We start from the raw sequence: 17,811 nt of genomic DNA on the forward strand, positions 1-17,811 counted from the left end.
AGAGTGGTCAAGCATTGGAACAGGCTGTCCAGGGTGGTGGTGAAGTCACCATCACTGGAAATGTTCAAAAAACGTGTAGACATGGTACTTGGTGACATGGTTCAGTGGACAGGGTGGTGTTGGATTGACATTCGGATTTGATGATCTTGAAGGTTTTTTCCAACCTTAATGATTCTATGATTCTAAAATTACTCTCTTCCCAAACTGAAAACCTCCATAGAAGAGAATTGAAACCTTGTCTTCTTTAGTCTCTTTGGTGTGTTGCTTTGGGCCTGAACAGCTGCAGCATTGTGAGTTTTGTAAACAAAGCTTACGGTGTCTTCCCAGCTCTGGACCAAGGAGGAGCCAGTTAGGCAATCTTGCAGCAAATCAAGGAAGTCGCCGCACTAAAATCCGTAATAGATTTCGGTAACCCTTGCTGATCTAGACCCCCTTCATGGAATTCTGGATGAATTCACAAATTGTAATGAGAAATATTCCATTAGAACATGCAAGGCCTGGTCAACAGCACTGTCTCATTCTTCAGAAACTATAATGTTCCTGTAATATTTTAATTTTTTTTTTCATTGACTAGAGGTAATAAAGAATCACTCTTTATACCACTCACATAATAGAAACTGGAACAGAAGTACATTATAATTTCCAATAGCAATTCATCTGAGATTAGTTTTTAATTATTATTCTTCTTATGTGTTTGTATTGCAAAAAAAGAAAAATAGAATTCTTTAGTCTATAACAGTTTCTGAACAAACGTAACATGGAATAACTTGTTCAGCATGTCCAGTCATGGTGACATTGATGAAAATGCAAATATTTATCAGTTTCCATCAAAAGCAGAGAAAAGAAATAGATTAGAAGCATATCATTCAGAGAGTAGTTTATTACACGCTGCGAGTAGTTAACTTAAATATTAAGATGAATAGAGCATATCTACTGTTCTGCAGTGACCTATATTAAATGTATATATCAAATCATGTTTAAACAAGAAGTTGAAAACTTTGAACTGTATGTGACAGCACATTCATGGTTCTGTGTTTTGTTTTTTTTGTCCCCCCCATTATTTTGTTTAAATGTACTTGTTATTGTATAGAATCTCTTTAGAGGAATAAAAAGTCAATAGATCAAAAAAATTACTTCAGTATATGCAGTAAAATTCAGTATGTTGTCATTCTACCCATCAAGAATGGCCAAAACAGAAAGTTCGTATTTTGTGACTTTAAAGGGCTAGGGTTTTGTGTCCATAAAGTCTTCAGGCATACAGGACTCAATGGGTATCAGTGAAAAAAGAAAGGAGGTGTTTTTTTTTTCAATTTTCTGTCACTTCTCGCTATTCTTTAGCTGCCTATTCATGATTAGGATTATTTCTTTATGAACTGGGTCTTCTGATGGACAGATATATTGCAGGAAAACTGTTCACCTGAAGAGCAGAGCCAAGAAATGCATAGAATTTTTTTCCACTATCTGCCCACCTTCACTGCAGCTCTGCCTATCTTAACCAAGAAGCTTGGTTGCCTAACCGTCAAACCAGTTCTTTAGTACTGGAAATATATTAGTGAGATAAGGGAATCGCTCAAGTTACCAAGTAAGCGAAAAGCTTGAGTTGGTAGCATTCCACAATTAAAAAACAAAAACAAAACAACCAAAAAAACCCCACAGCAAAAAAAACTCAAAAGAAACTGTTGTTGATATTGCAACCAGTTGTTGCGATACCAATTTTCCTATCCAAACCAGTAACTGCTAGTGAAACTGTTTTCCTCGTTTCCTGAAAAAAACATTGATGTCATCTGTATTACCCTTGTTAGGGAAACACAACCTTTATATATGGAAGTCCCAAAAGTAGGATCAAAAATACAACAGTTGCCCAAATGATGAAGATGATTTCAGAAGTGCTGCCATGCTAATCAAGACAATGAATAAATGAATAAAGGAATGAGGCTCCCTGCTCCTAAAGAAAAAAACAAAAAAGATTGCAAGCAATATGTAATTATTAAAAATAATTTAAAAAGTAATTAAAAAATTCCTTTTCAGGAAGTCTATTTTGCAATACGGCTATGCCAGAGGCACCAGGTGGCGCTACAATACAGCCTTCTATGGTCCTAAACAATTCCCAGTCTTGAGATGTTCCGATTCGTTCGAATTTTTTGTTATACATTGAATAAAAACACTACTGGGGAGAGCTCGGGAAACAGCTGAAATATCTTTGCTCCTTCTAGTCTCTGGTTTTGGGTAAGAACTGTTCTATGTGCAAGAGTGTGTGCATCCAATCCTGAAAAAAAAAAGATGTCTTTGTATATACTGCTTGATCATCTCTGTTCCATGGCTGCTTTTTCCATAGTGTCAGTTATGGTTTGAATATTCCCAAAATCAACTTCACTAACTTTTGCTTTCACTAAGAACCAAAGACCATATATTTGCTATTCTCTAACAGATTAAATAGCAATCTGAGAAGAAAATGCATAAATATCAACCTGCATCCATTGATATAGAATAGAATAGTACTCTAGATACATTTGTTTCACCAAAATTATAATATAATAATAAATTATTATCCTTAATATTTCTTATATTCCTTATATGAATAAAAGATATTTCTAACTTTCTTGAGTTACTCTACAATCCATTTTTTAGACTTCAGTTTACCAAAGAACATGCAGATACTCTAACAAGCTTCTTCCTCCCCAGCAATTCATGCCAAAGGATCAAGAGGCTAAGGGAACATCAGTTATTTCTCTTCACTACCTTTTAACATCATATTTTAAGTGAATGAAAACACAACTCACTAAGTCTTTGCCGTATCTGTAGTTTGGTAGCCCAGTAATGCAGTATTGCCACTATTAGTAACAGGCCATTGAGTTTGCAAGACCTCTTGAGCTGCCTGGAGTTTTGTTGTGGTTTTTTTTTTTTTAAACTTGGTTTAGCTGTAACTTCAAATTTTCTTGCGATTGGGTGGCTATGACTAATTTTTATGCCTTCTTTTATCTTTGTATGGTACAAACACAGCTTTATATCTATAGAAGTAACAAGAAGTTATTATGTGTAGAATGAGTTATTTACCACAACAGTGTTGTGGTAGAGCAAAATACAGGCCTGGCACTGGAATGATAACAAAGGCCTTGAGAAATGGAGACACAGGATATTGTGAGGAAGACTACAGGTGTGGGTATGATAAGAAATGTGGCACAAGCGCTAGAGACCCCATTGCTGTGAACAACTCAGCCACGGTCACTTAAAGGAATGCAGACATGGACAGAATCAGGTTTCAGGAATGAAAAAGAACAAGTATCTAACATAGGTGAAAAGGGCCTTATGGAGCAGATTGAAATATATTGTGGAGCTGCTGTGTGAGTGGTGTAAAAGTGTTTTAGAAACATTATAAATAAACCCAGGTGCATCAAGAATGACAAAGACAAAAAAAAAAAAAAGAAAAAAGTCAATATCACATTCCTGCCAGTAAAGCACTCCAAATTCTGACACTATCATCCCCCACTGACTCCAGGCTGAAGCCACAGACCTCAGGATCCTGAGAAGCAGAAGGAACTGGGAAAATTACGTGTTGTCTGATAAGGTTTAAATTACATTTTCATTGACACAGTGATAATGCCAACTGTGCTAATGGAGACAGCTATACTGTGGCAGTACAGCACTTCCCTAGGAATTTCATCCTACAAGTCAATCAACACTGAAGTTTTTACGAGCATTACGTTCACAGAAGGAGATTATTTGCAAGGTTGCTCCACATCTGAAGATCAAGTTTCATATGGCATTTTATAAAAGAGAACCCAAGGACTAACACAAGGCTACCACTATTGTAGTGTGTGGCTATTTTCCTTTCTAAATTCAGACTGTCATTTGGCTCCCTTCAGGCTTTAACGTAGGGGAAAATAGCTAAATTTCTACAAAAACATATGTTGGAAAAGTATGAGAGCAATAAATCTCGTATATATGATTGATTGGTCTAAGCAATTCTAAACTTTCTTCAATTCACTAGTATCTTGTGTTACAATAGCTTATAGTGAAAGTGCTATAAGCAATTTTCTATGTTAGCAGCAATATATCTGAAGAAATATTTCAAAAGCACAGTTTCTTTCCAAGGAACAATTTATTTTCCAGATTACAGATGAAGTCAGTATTCACTAAGTTCTAAAGATATTTTGTCTTCACTGTAACACACTCAAGGTAGATTCGTCAAATTAAAAAATACTCAAATGAAAGGTAAACATGCTAGAAGTACATATTCATAACAATTAAAGCAAGTGATGCTCCTCATTTACATGCCATGCCTGATATCCAAGTAGCACTAAACTGGTGTTTTGATGTTATTTGAACACAGAAGAACCTGATCTGCTTCTACCTGCTGAATTCAATACTGAACAATAAAAAACATGAAAAATTCTGTCACCTCTTTGTTACAAATCTCCTATTTAACAGCTGGAACACCATTTAAATGTGAGGTGTGATATTTGTGCTTTTGTTAGCGTAGGTTCTAAGAGGTCAGGTTTTGATATGCCTTTCAGTCAAACCTGGGATTATGTTGTATATGCCTGAACATTCAATGCAATCAATGAGATAGGAAAAGAGTTAATCAAGAGTAGGGGAAACAACAAGAACAACAAAACAGTGCTGTGGAAGTTCATGACTTGACATTTGTATTGGGAAGAGCAAATGACAGTCAGGATATAGTCAGGTAAAAGAGAAGATAGTGTCATTTGTTGAAAAGCACCTAAAATAGGACTCCACATATGAAGACTTGAATTCTACTGTAAGGCTACAGCTTCATTTTTTTCATGAGACAGAGACACAAATTTAAAACTTACCAATTAAGCCACTTAAGTGACCCTATTAATATTGGTTTAAATGTGAAGTATTTAAGGGAGTTAAAAAACAACCACCAAAACCGAGCCACACAAAAAAACCCCACAAAAAAAACCCACAAAAAAACACCAAAGCACCAAATGAGAAAAACAATTAAAACACTCTGGGTTAGAGTCAGAAATCCATCTTATATATTCAACAGTAACAACTTGTCATTACACATTTGCCAACTGCAGCTGCTTAATTTTGCATAAGCTTTTTTGGTCTATTGTTTAAAATGTAGACAACAGATCTATCGGAGAAAAGAAAATCAAAGCCATCTCATCTTCAGTATTTTGGTATAATTTAGAACTATTCTTTACCTTTCTGTTATAGGTGGAAGAAAAAGTCTATACCATTCATATAGGAAGTTAATTATAGCATAATATAAATTAATTTATAATATGTTTGTGGTTTAAATGAGTTATAACATTACTGAATATACAGTAATGTAGCATTTCTGTCCAGGATCTCCAGACAGCTTGTCTGGAACTGATGATTTTCACTGTTGTGTCCACCCAGTAAAGAGCTAAACTCAGCTTCAGCTGTACGAATGATACTCCTACCCTGTTCTGTATTAACTAAGCAATCATATTTAGAGTAACTAGAAATTACATGCAGACATTTGGTTACTATATAAAAACAAATTTTTTACATGAGCATGACGATAAGTTGCTGGCTAGGTAAGGAGACTATAACTCATACACTTTAAATCTGATAGGCACTAACCTTACAACTGTGGGATCAAGGTTATAAATACTGCCAGTAGCTACACATATTTTAGAAATTATATATCAATTGAATTATTTTGCCTGTTCAGTTGACAGTTCCATTCTAGCTGTGGGTGATGCTTTCATTCACAACTACAACAACTACACCACAAATGAAAAAGCCAGCATTAGCTTCTTTGGTGATAGAAAGCTCATTAATATGTCAGAGAAACTGTGACAATAAAATTGTAGAAAATGTTCACTGCAATGATTCATTTCTTACACAGCTGAATAAAGAGTTGCCCTCTAGCATAACATTGTATTATACCCAAAGGAAGTTAGTCCAAGGACTGCCCCTGAATATTCTATCTTGGCATGAAACTGCACTGCATTCCCTGGAGAAAACAGAGACAATCATATTATCACTCACATATGATTGTGATCTAGCACAATTTGAAAACTCAAAGATCACAGAATCACTTAGGTTGGAAAGGACCTTCAAGATCATCAAGTCCGACCATTAATCCAGCGCCACCATGTTTCCTAAACCATGGCTTGAAGCGCTACATCCACACTTTTTTTGAACATTTCCAGAGATGGTGACTCCACCACCTCCCTGGGCAGCCTGTTCCAATGCCTGACCACCCTCTCACTGGAGAAATTTTTCCTAATACCCAATCTAAACCTCCCCTGGTGCAACTTGAGGCCATTTCCTCTTGTCCTATCGCTAGTTACTTGGGAGAAGAGACTGACACCCTTGTCGCCACAACCCCCTTTCAGGTAGTTATAGAGAGCGATAAGGTCTCCCCTCAGCCTCCTTTTCTCCAGACTAAACAACCCCAGTTCCCTCAGCTGCTCCTCATAAGACTTGTGCTCCAGACCCCTCACCAGCTTCGTTGCCCTTCTCTGGACACGCTCCAGCACCTCAGCATCCTTCTTGTAGTGAGGGGCCCAAGACTGAACACAGAATTCGAGGTGCAGCCTCACCAGTGCCGAGTACAGGGGCACAATCACTTCCCAAAAAACTTCCATCAGTTTTTTTGATGCTTTTTCTTTTCTCTCACATCTCAGGAGGTGGCATGTCCTTGCAGTGATGCTAGAGAAGCACCTTCTTTCTGCTGAGTGCTCTGTTCCTTGTTTATTTTGGATATTTATCCCCTGTGACAACAGCTGCTCTTATTTAATGCTGTCTAGGAGAAATTGGGGGAAAGGTTCACAAGGCCACGTCTCTGAGACATACTTTTCATCAGACATCTTGCAAAGGCATCAGAGTCCCTGGCTGTGGCCTGCATTTACCTCTGTTTAGAGGGGATGTTGTTAGGCAGCAGTTCTGCCAAGCTGTTGCGTGCTTCTAGGTAGAGCAGAGAGCCTGGCTCTCCATATTGCTACCTGTTTGCTGCTGCTCTTGCAGCATCAGTGCCAGTGTTGAAATCAAGGACACACTTTCCAGGGCTAATGGAGACAGGACACTTGTCGTGTTTCTATATGAAATATACTCTAAAATTAAATTACATCAGTTGTATTACTGTTCTTTATTCATCTCATGAAGCTTAGTCCCTCAAAGTCTAATCACAGACTGCATGTTATAAATACCTATGTGACAAGAACTCAGGATCTCCTTGGGAAAAGCATGGGTAACCAGGGAGGTTAAACTGTAATTGCCTGTTCAATCCTGTTTTACTTGCAGGAGGATTCAGCTTTCATGCCATAATTTCTTCCATTGATTTGCTGGATACCGTCAAACAGATTACCTCCCTTCCCCTATTGCCTGTTTTTCCTGTACGGTCTCTAGGCTCTTTGAGAGCTAAGCAGGAGGAATACTGCATAAAGGCCACCAAAATAACAAACCAGAGAAATTTTTGGCCATGAAAGTTTGAAATCTTTTTAGCTACAACTTCTACTTTTAAAAACTAATTTTATATTGTAATCTGTTCAAATTTCAATCAACTCTTTCTTGCATTTCTATCAATCTGCAGTTTTTATCAGTCGAGGTAACCCCTGGTATCAAGACAGACTGGGGGACCAAGGGATTGAGAGCAGCCCTGCCAAGAAGGACTTGGGGGTACTGGTGGATGGAAAGCTGGACAGGAGATGGCAATGTGCACTCACAGCCCAGAAGGCGAACCATATCCTGCGCTGCATCCAAAGAATCGTGGCCAGCAGGTTGAGGGAGGTGATTGTGCCCTTCTACTGCGCTCTGGTGAGACCCCACTTGGAGTCCTGCATCCAGCTCTGGAGCCTCAGCACAGGAAAAACATGGACCTGTTGGAGCAGGTCCAGAAGAGGGCCACAAAAATGATCAGAGGGATGGAACAACTCTCCTGTGATGACAGGCTGGAAGAGTTGGGGTTGTTCAGCCTGGAGAAGAGAAGGCTCCAGGGGACCTTATTGCAGCCTGCCAGTACTTCAAGGGGGCCTATAAGAAAAATGGGGACAGACTTTTTAAGAAGGGCCTGTTGCAATAGGACAAAGGATAATGGTTTTAAACTAAAAGAGGGTATATTCAGACTAGATCTAAGGAAGAAATTTTTTACAAATGAGGGTGGTGAAACACTGGCACAGGTTGCCCAAAGAGGTGATAGATGGCCCCTCCCTGTAAACATTCCAGGTCAGGTTGGCTGGGGCTCTGAGCAACCTGCTCTAGTTGAAGATGTCCCTGCTCATTGCAAGGGGGTTGGACTAGATGACCTAAAAAGGTCCCTTTCAACCCAAACTATTCTATGATTTTATTTAACTCCTGATACTAGACAGGCACCACATACAACCAGGGAGCTACTAGCTTACTCTTCTGCTTAGTCTTCTTCACATATCTGGAGCTTTCAGCCTTGACACCAAACACAGATCTAGCAGAATAGTTTAGACTCTCTCAGTTTGTTTGCAGCTGCCTTATCAAAGTTATAGGGCACATTTTTGCTTCTGTACAACATTTAGCCATGAAACCATCTCACTGATGTTGCTGTTTTGTGTGATTCAGAAAATCAGAAATTCTGCAGCATTTTCAATTTCACAATTCTGTTTCCAACAGAAGCATGTGTAAATGCCATTTGCCACACCACACCCTTATAGAAAAGGTGATCAACACCCTCCTGGGTCACATCAGGCAAAGCTTTGCCAACACATTGAGGGAGGTGATTCTTCCCCTCTGCTCAGCACTGGTGAGACACAAGTGGGTTCTGGGTCCAGTGCTGGGCTCACCAGTGCAAGAGAGACAGTCACATACTGCATTGAGTCCCGTGACAGGTCACAAAGGTGATTAAGGGAATAGAGCATCTGGTATACAAAGGGTGGCTGAAACCTGGCTTTGTCCAGCCTGCAAGAAAAACAGGCTCAAGGGGAATCTTGTCAATGTGTATTAAAACTTAATGGGGGCAGGAAAGACAAGAGAGACTGACTTTTTTTCAGTGATGCCCAGGGATAGTACAAGAGGAAATAGGCACAAATTGAAACAGGCAATTCTTTTTAAAAATAAGAAAAAAGATTTTCACTATAAAGGTGATCAACTTGGAACAGGTTGTCCAGAGAGGCTGTGGAGTCTCCATCCCTGGAAATACTCAAAACTGCCTGGACACAGCCCTGATCAACCTGCTCTAGCTGACCTTACTTTGAGAAGGGGAGTTGGACTAGAAGTTTCCCAGGGGCACCTGCCAGCCTTTGTGACTCTGATTCATTTGTGGTCACATAATTTCCAAATGTAACAACAGAATTTCTCTCAGGAAAAAAAAAAATCAGTTTTTTAGAATATGTCTACACTAGCAGTTTCGTACATAGTATACACACTTTTAGGGAGGAAAAGTCTATTTGACAAACAGTAGAGAGCACTTATATATTGGTGGGGAGGTACTGAACTCCTTCAAGATGAAACCAAGCCGCACTTGATCACCAGGGTTTCACATAGTGCATTGCTAATAGGGACACAAGGTCAGTGTAATCCAACAGCTAGAAATAAGGAAACACAGCAACCCCCCAGCAACCAGCTTTTACAAGGCATGAGCAGTTTCTGGACCTCTAATTAGAAGTTTCTAGACTTTGAGGTACTATAAAAATATTTTAATATACAAGTTCATAAAAAATAGTCTACTCTACCTGATAGCCAAATGTGTTGTTTTGTGACCCATGCCTTGGGACTCCTGGATTTTCACATGCTGTGCGAGTGGGTTCTTAAAAAAAAATTACAGACAAACTCAATTACAGTATTTTAATGAAATACATGAATGCATCACAAAATTAAGCTTGTTCAACAACATGCAATAAGCCAATGAGAGAAAAATAAAGTGACTTGATTCTTAGAGAATATAGAATAACGTCAGGGTAATTCAAAATAGCTGAAAATTCCTAGATTGACTTAGCAGGAAAAGAAATAATAAGCATTTCAAGAAATTTCGATAATATGAGTGTAACCTTACCTATACATCGAGGAGAAGAACCACTCCACGTGCCATCTGCTTGGCAAATCCTGGTGTTGGAGCCAACCAAAATAAAAGGTGGACTGCAGCTGAAAGAGACTTCTGACTGATAGATGAAGCTTTTACCTTCTCTTTTCCCTTGAGCAGGTACTCCAGGGTCACCACAAAACTTTGCTGTGAGAAAAGACATGATAGGAATGGAACTTGTTATTTCTTAAAATACAAAAAAATAACACTTACTTGAACTCAATCAAGCAGTTACTCCAAATTTTATATTTATTTCATTAAACACAGGTCAAATAGAGAAACATTTAATAGGAATTCAAAGAGAGACTAGATAGCCAATCTTTAGTCTGCTTCAGTTTGCAGTAGTTTTGGTAGCTGTTCAAAATGTCTACATAGTAGGCTTGGTCAGTAGCTTGAAGTTGACACTAAATGTTATACAACTTCATTAAGGCACAAATATCCACAATTCACCTCTGACTCAAACCACATCAATCTGAAAATCTTTCTATAGAGAGCAATCAGAGAGTGTACCAAACCTTCATGTCAGTCTCCCATCCCCCTCCTGCTTTCTGCCATCTACCCAGTGCTCAACATTTTTGTATGATTAAAGGATTTGTCAGACTGATTTTAGGAGTCGTAAATTCTTACTTCCTCATCCTTCACTGAAAGATAAGATTTGGTATGTATGGAAGTACAACGTTTGAAAGTTAGTACAGCTAACAAAAAAAAAAAAGTTTCAGCAGCAATCTAGAAGTCAAATATTAATAAGCTGTTATTAGGCAGGATAAAGTTGACTGATAAGAACATATTCTTGAACTGATCTTTTTACTTTATACCTCTCACCTAAAGATTCCTTATGTCTATAGCATAGCATAACTAAGCAAATGCACTGCTGGAAAATTTACTGGCCTTCTGAAGTATAAACTACTGATTATTGTCAGAAGGTGGATTTTGAATAATTGATTCAGGAAACACAATTAGCTATAGTAAACTGCGTGCCATCACACTATATTATTCCCCAACAAACCATGAATTCCAATAATGTACACTCTAATTTCATGTTAAACAGAAAATGTTGTAATACACACAAAAACCCTCACTAACCCAGATGTGTGCAATGACACATTTCTAAAAAAGCATGTTGTACAGACCGCAGAATTTTCTCTTCCATCTTTCTCTTCTACAAACAAAATATAAATTACATTTCTTAAACAATTGCCTTCAAAATACATTTTTAATACCTCTACGTTTGTCTCCTATGTTTTAAGCTTTCCAAAGGACCTGCTCACATAAAATGTTCCTGTCCTCTACCTCTACAGACTGTATGGGAAATCCATGCACACACGTATTGTTGAAGAAAAAGAGCTTAATCTATAATGTACTAGAAATGTATACATTTTCATGGTTTTAAGTAGAATGGGACTGTTTGCAGAATTATAGGTCAAACTCTGGAAAGATATATGAACTGGGGATAGTGCCACACAGCAAAACTTGTTGTGTGATCATGGTTGTAATTTATGTTTTCATTAGAAAATTCTGTGGAAATCTTCATTTGAAAACACATGACGCACTTACAGATTTTTAACACAGAGGTTTGAAATTTCTCCTGAACAGATCTTTGTACCAACAAAATAGCAACCACTCTCCAGGAAAAAGAATACTTCACATTAAAAAAATGTTTTTTTCGTAAGTTTATTAATTTTTTTCTAAACCCAAGTAAACTCCACCACTTAGTTTTTAGTCAACTTTACCCAATCATTGAATAGCTACTGAATATCTGCCTTCTATACAAGTAACCATGGAAACCAGGCACCGTGATAAAACACAGCAGTTTTCCTCTGGTACTGGAACAGGGGACCACAGAACAAACTAAAGTTGCAGCAAATTGGAAGCTCTGAGTGCTCGCACTCCCTATGGAAATATCTCCTAAGGCTTCTGACAGCCTTTAGCAGAGACAGGGCCATGGAGCTCTGGCACTGAGGCTGTGAGGCTAGTCTCATTCTTCAAAGACATTTAACTGATTAACAGCAAGTTATATCTGTAGTTAGGAATTTTCAGGTCTTTTTTTTGTCATCTATTGCCATGCTTATAAAGACAGCAGTCCTTTACTCAAATTACTATATGACTAATTGAGCAGACAAATTTAGTAGGTCATAGATGACAAATACTCAAAGACATAACCATATTCCATTCTGAATAGTCATTCCATGTTATAACTATAACTCGCATATCTTCAGGTACAGGCTCTATGGAACCAAACTTGGAACTAAATTTCTGATGTCAAGAACTGCTTAAAGATTGCTCATGAAAAATGACTTTCACCAGATCCCTCTCATTTCTGCCAGATGGCAGCTAATTTAAGCTCTTTGACAAGCACTGGCTGCCAATTGATTTCTCTTGCAAGCCAATGAGTAACCATTGCACATCAACAACATTCAGTTTAATGTAATCTCTGCATGAAACAGCCTTTAATGTTAGCATTCTGTGCTAACTATACCTTTTAAAAAGTTTAAACGTGGAGCCCCTTTTTCAGAGCATATTGCAGTATTGAGTATTCCAAACTCAAAGATGATAAATAGCAAAAACGAATGTAAGAACACGATATTACAATCAACAACAAATGATTAAAATTAAGTTTCGTGGTCTTTGATGTTCATAATACAGTGGACTCCAGAAGAGCTCCATCTAGAGAACTTAAACAACAAATTGTGTTTTTTTTTTTCTTCCGGTAACAATGCCTTTCACAGTGTTACAGCTCTGGCACATACAGTTTCATCAGCACTAAACAGCTGTTGTTGATGATATGAGAATACAATTAGGAGAAAAAAAAGAAAGGAGAAGATCATCTATATGATATGCTTTCATAGTAGTAAGATATAGCCAAAACAGAGAACATTTTTGAAAGGGAGAGTTGAAGAATGCAAAAAATTAGTAAAAGAAAAAGAGAACTGCAGTTTGTAACATTTAGCAAGCTACCTCACAAGCTCCGCTGCTTGGCAAGCTCAGATTAAGCTTCAGAAACTGTAAAGCCATGGAGATGAAATTGTTCTCTTCCATTTATACTTCTTGCTCAAGACCATTACAGAGTTTTTGTCGTATAGCTATTCTACAAATAACTACAGAACCTCCTTTAATGCAATCAATTGGATATCTCTCAGAAGCATCACAATCACTTCTTTAAAAGGATTTTTTTTAAATAACGAATAGAATGACACCAACCTAAAGAAAAAGCCACATTTGCTACTGTAATTATATTTGTAGCAATATAAAAATCTGATAATGTTATAACTTTCAGGTTAACAAAATTTACTGTACAAAACATATAAAAATTTAGTGTAGGGGCAAAAACTGACAATTGTCAAAGAATCATCCTGGGACCTAGTCAACATTACCAGCAGAAAAAATCTGTGATATCAGAGAAAGCTTAGGATGAGAAATGAGAAAATAAAAGAGCTTATAATGAAACTTTCCCCATTCTGTGTAGCTGGATGTGAAACAAAACAACACCTCTTAATCTTGTTTTGCCTTGGATCATTCAATATGCATTGCCTGTAATATATTTTGTGTGTTTGTGTTTAAGACTTCTTATATGGTCACAAAGGATTTACAGATATCCTTAATGTCTTCTTCAACCTAGAAATTATGTTACAGTTTTAGAAAATATAGAAGGATTGTATTTGTCCCAGGTTTGAAATTAACTGAGCCACTGCTGGGGGCAGAAAAGAAAAGGAAAAAAAAAAAAAGGTGAAAACTTCAAAGAGGAAAAAAACATTGCTGTTGAATAAAGAAATACAGGACTATAAAGTAAATACATACGTAAGCACTGAGGTACTTCACCACTCCATGTTCCATTTCCAATGCAAGTTAAAACAGCGGGAAAAGAGAGTTCATATCCCGGAGAGCAGACATAGCTAATGCTAAATCCCCAGTCCAAGTTTGTTCCTTCCAACCTTCCATTAGAGATCTGTGGAGGAGTTGGGCAGGTAACAGCTGCAATAATAGTCAAAATAATTAGGCCCAGCTGCTGTAAATATCCCTCGTGTACACAATTACTAGAAGAACCATATGTGCTAATTTCACCTTTTTTAGAGGACAATACAGTCAGGACATGCTATCTTCCTTCCTGTATTCTTGCCACATTTCCTGAATTTAACACTTCTGGTTTCCTCCATTTAGGAGACCGTGGCTGACTGATGAAGAGTCTTAAATAAAACAGGATGCTGCATCAAACCAAATAGGAAGACTACCTAAAAATCAGTGTGCAGACTATGAAGTGTACAACACTTAAGATATGTCTGGTAGTATACTATGAAATGATTTTGTTTGTCTGTTTAGACAAAATGGAGTACAATCTTAGTTACCACAGTAATAGTTAAATACTTTCTTCCTGTAAACCAGCTTAGGTATTTTCTAGATATTAATGCCCAGGGATGAAATTCCAGGATGATTGTTCCAAAATGTGACTTGAAAGCCTGTTTCTAAGTACCACAGTTTGGTTATTATTTGCTTCATGAATAGCTCCTCATCAAAAAGCATCTAGTTTCCAGCTAGAGGGAGAAAATGTAAGGATTTACAACCTCCTGAAATTGTCAGTGTTGCTACATCTAAGAAGGCCAAGAAGAAGCTATTTCAGTATAGTTTCTCATTTCCAGGCCTCCCAGGAAAAAATAGAAAGATCTTCTACTCAGTTGTAGGAAAGAGGACTGAAAAACACCACAGGAGGACAGTAGAAAGAAACAGACATAACTGTAGTGATGAAGACAAAAGTGTTATTTGCTGGATAATGGGGTAGTAACAGACAAATGCTAATTGAGACCTGAAAGAAAAAGGTTATAAAAAAAGTTAAATGAAAAAAAAATCTAAATCAAAAAAAAAAAGGAGGAAATTTAGGCTAAAGTTACTAGAATTAATGAGAAAGAGAAAAGGGGTAAAAAAGAGAAAAGTTAGGAGAAACTGCTAGCAAAAGAGAAAGAAAGTAAATGAAACTAGCATGAATTAATTTACTGGAGATAATCAGGGTAAATGAGAAGAGGTGACTAAAACTAAAGCAGAGAACACAGGTCACAAGAATGGAGGAAATCAAATGTTGCACTCATAACCTCTAAACTTACATTTAGACAGCTGCCAACTTGCAGTCTCAAAAGAATTCAGAGGCACTGAATCAGGAGTACTACATACTTGAATGTGATCTGCAGAAGGTTCACAATATACTATTTCTCTATTCTTATTATGCTCTTCAGTGAGAGAATCTCAAATATTTACACCACAAATATTCTCTGCAGAATCATTCACGTCTGAGAATTCTGGGTGAAAGTAGTACTATTACCAAATAATCCTTTGCCAACTTGTAAACCAAATCTGAGTTTTAAGGTGCTATTTTTTATACTTTCTGTTTCTAGTCCATAGTTTAAAGGAAATCACCAAACAATTAACCCAGAAAATGACATGATAGCTTTTGCCACACTTTCGTGACACTTTAATAAAAGTAAGTAAAAATAAGTACTCCAAGCAGCAAAAGTCTGTCCATATTCTCCAGCAGCTTCATGACTAGTTCTTTTAGAAAGATCTGTATGTTTTAGCTTCTGAGCTGAATAATAAAGGAGGAAATACAGGTCAATAATCTGGAGATGAGACAGAAGTAGTAGCATGAATATAGGTCTAATATCAGAATTTTGGGGTAAAAAAGGCAAGGCAAAACAAAACAACACTCATCAACAAGGCAGAATGACTCTTTAAATATTTTGGTCAGAGATTTAACCACAAATGTGTACAGCAACATTTCTCAGTTTAAGAGCTGAATATATATTACAAATTGAAATCTGCAGAAAAGACAATGCTTGAATAGTTGAATATTTACTTTCAGATGAACATGCATCCTTTTCGAACTAGACAAAGACAGAGATTATTTATATCTTCTATTTCAATGGCATGGCAAATTATGCAACCATTTTCTGCCCAGTTCATTTTCCAATTCTTTTAACTAAATGGTACCAGTGGACCCTGGTACTTCCTCCTGACAATAAGAACTAATCATTATACATTTCAAACACACTACTGCATATTATACATTACATTTAATTACACAGTCAAAGAAATGGGCGTTATTAACTTACCTAATGCACTCACACAAACCCGTGTGGAGTGGAACAAAATGCTGAGAACACTAAAGATTCTGCGTATGATTATTATTTAGTATTTATACACACCATAAATGACCTAAAACCAGAAAGACTCAAAAACTCAAAGTAAAATTGGCAGTCTCACTTTTTTTGTATATTTCTGTTTGCATCAAATCAGAGTTAGATCTCTAACAAATGAGGAAAATGAGCATTGCTGAGCAGGTATATAACCGTACTTCCTGAAAACAAAACAGAAGGAAGATGGATGTGAACAAAGTAAGTACAAACTCAGCCGACTAAGTTTAAAAAGAATAGAGATCAGATATAATTTGTGTTGACCCAGAAATAAAACACCAAAATGGTAATGCTGCTTCTCTACAGCTGTGGTATCAGGAAGAATGAGAAAAATGACTCTAGAAAGAAGATATTTTAGGATTTAGCAAGCAAGTTTCTCAGAAAAAATTGGTTTGATGACACAGATAAGGTGGTCTTTCAGTAATGTTCAGATTTTTTGCTATTTAAAATTCAATGGAGAGCATTAAAAAATTCTAATAAAACAGGAAAATCAGGAATGCAATCAGTAAAAGAGAAAAGGAAGATCTTGAGATTAATCCTTTCAGTTTTCCCAGTAGAGAAAACAACATGAAGCAGAAAAATATTTCTTAGGATATTTGTTAGGAAGATTTAGTCTTTTTGCTGAGTATGTTGATATAGCACAATGATGCTCAAGGTGCACGTCTAATGACAGAGGGATCAAGAAAGATCTTAGTATTATGGATAGGGTAATACAGAACAATTTTCCTATGACAAAGTTCAGTTGTATATATGCAGACCTTTCCCAAAGGTGTCTAGAATGTGCTTAAGCATTTTTTTTGTATAGCCAGGGACATACATAAGATCATTTTTGGTATGACATACTAACCTTAACAAACAAACAAAAAAATCTGAACCATTATTTCATACTGGTTAATTCAGTTTACCATCAAAGTAATAAAATGCTCTATAAAGCTGCAAAAAACTGTTCAATATACTGTGCTGGTATGAAAAATAAAAGGGGGAAAAAAGCAAAGGATGAAGTCACCATTTCTGCAGCCAAAAAAATCAATTCAATGTATTCATACTAACAGCAAGTTTTGATTTCTGTGGAAATATTTGGGTGACATTACAATAAACAGTGGATGTAAACGCCATAGAAGAAATAATTGACAGTCAAAATAAATGTTGTACCTTTGCATGTTGGGATTACTCCACTCCACGTGCCATTGCTAGTACAAGTGCGAATTAAGGAGCTATTTGATTCCATTGTATAACCAGGCTGGCACATATAAGTAACATTTTGTCCAACAACAAAATCATCACCATATCTCATGCCATTGGCCGGGACTCCTGGATCTCCACAGCTGATAACTGCAAATAAATAGTTGAGAAATAGATTTTAAAACCTGGCTGTGGTTTATTTATATGTGAGGGGAAAAACATAGGGCAAAACTGGGAATTTATTGGGGAAAAAAGGAGAAGGACAAAGTACCATAAATCTTATCTCCATCAAGAGAAGATAAACATATATGTCATCTGAATTAGTTGCCAAACACGGTATGTGGAGCTGTGTAACTTTTATATTTGGAGAACATCAATAACTCTGTTCAACAGCAGAAGCAATAGACTGTACAACTTTGAAAAGTAAAATGTCAAGATTATGAAAAGAAAAAAAAAGCAAGAAAT

At 36.9% G+C, this 17,811-nt stretch overlaps 1 protein-coding gene across 1 annotated transcript in view; it reads right to left on the reverse strand.

Annotated features, from left to right (window-relative positions):
- Positions 1 to 17,496, reverse strand: part of LOC104625745 (CUB and sushi domain-containing protein 3-like) — a gene marked incomplete at both ends in the record, with an annotated part of 43,734 nt that extends 26,238 nt beyond the window's left edge. The window contains 4 exons of the mRNA XM_010293448.1: positions 9,645 to 9,718; positions 9,965 to 10,138; positions 13,787 to 13,960; positions 17,317 to 17,496. Of these exons, the coding sequence (XP_010291750.1) occupies positions 9,645 to 9,718; positions 9,965 to 10,138; positions 13,787 to 13,960; positions 17,317 to 17,496 (602 nt within the window). The remainder of the gene's footprint in view (positions 1 to 9,644; positions 9,719 to 9,964; positions 10,139 to 13,786; positions 13,961 to 17,316) is intronic.
- Positions 17,497 to 17,811: the final 315 nt, after the last annotated feature.

This window comes from Phaethon lepturus, unplaced genomic scaffold (genome assembly GCF_000687285.1).
Source record: "Phaethon lepturus isolate BGI_N335 unplaced genomic scaffold, ASM68728v1 scaffold7788, whole genome shotgun sequence".
Taxonomy (NCBI): domain Eukaryota; kingdom Metazoa; phylum Chordata; class Aves; order Phaethontiformes; family Phaethontidae; genus Phaethon; species Phaethon lepturus.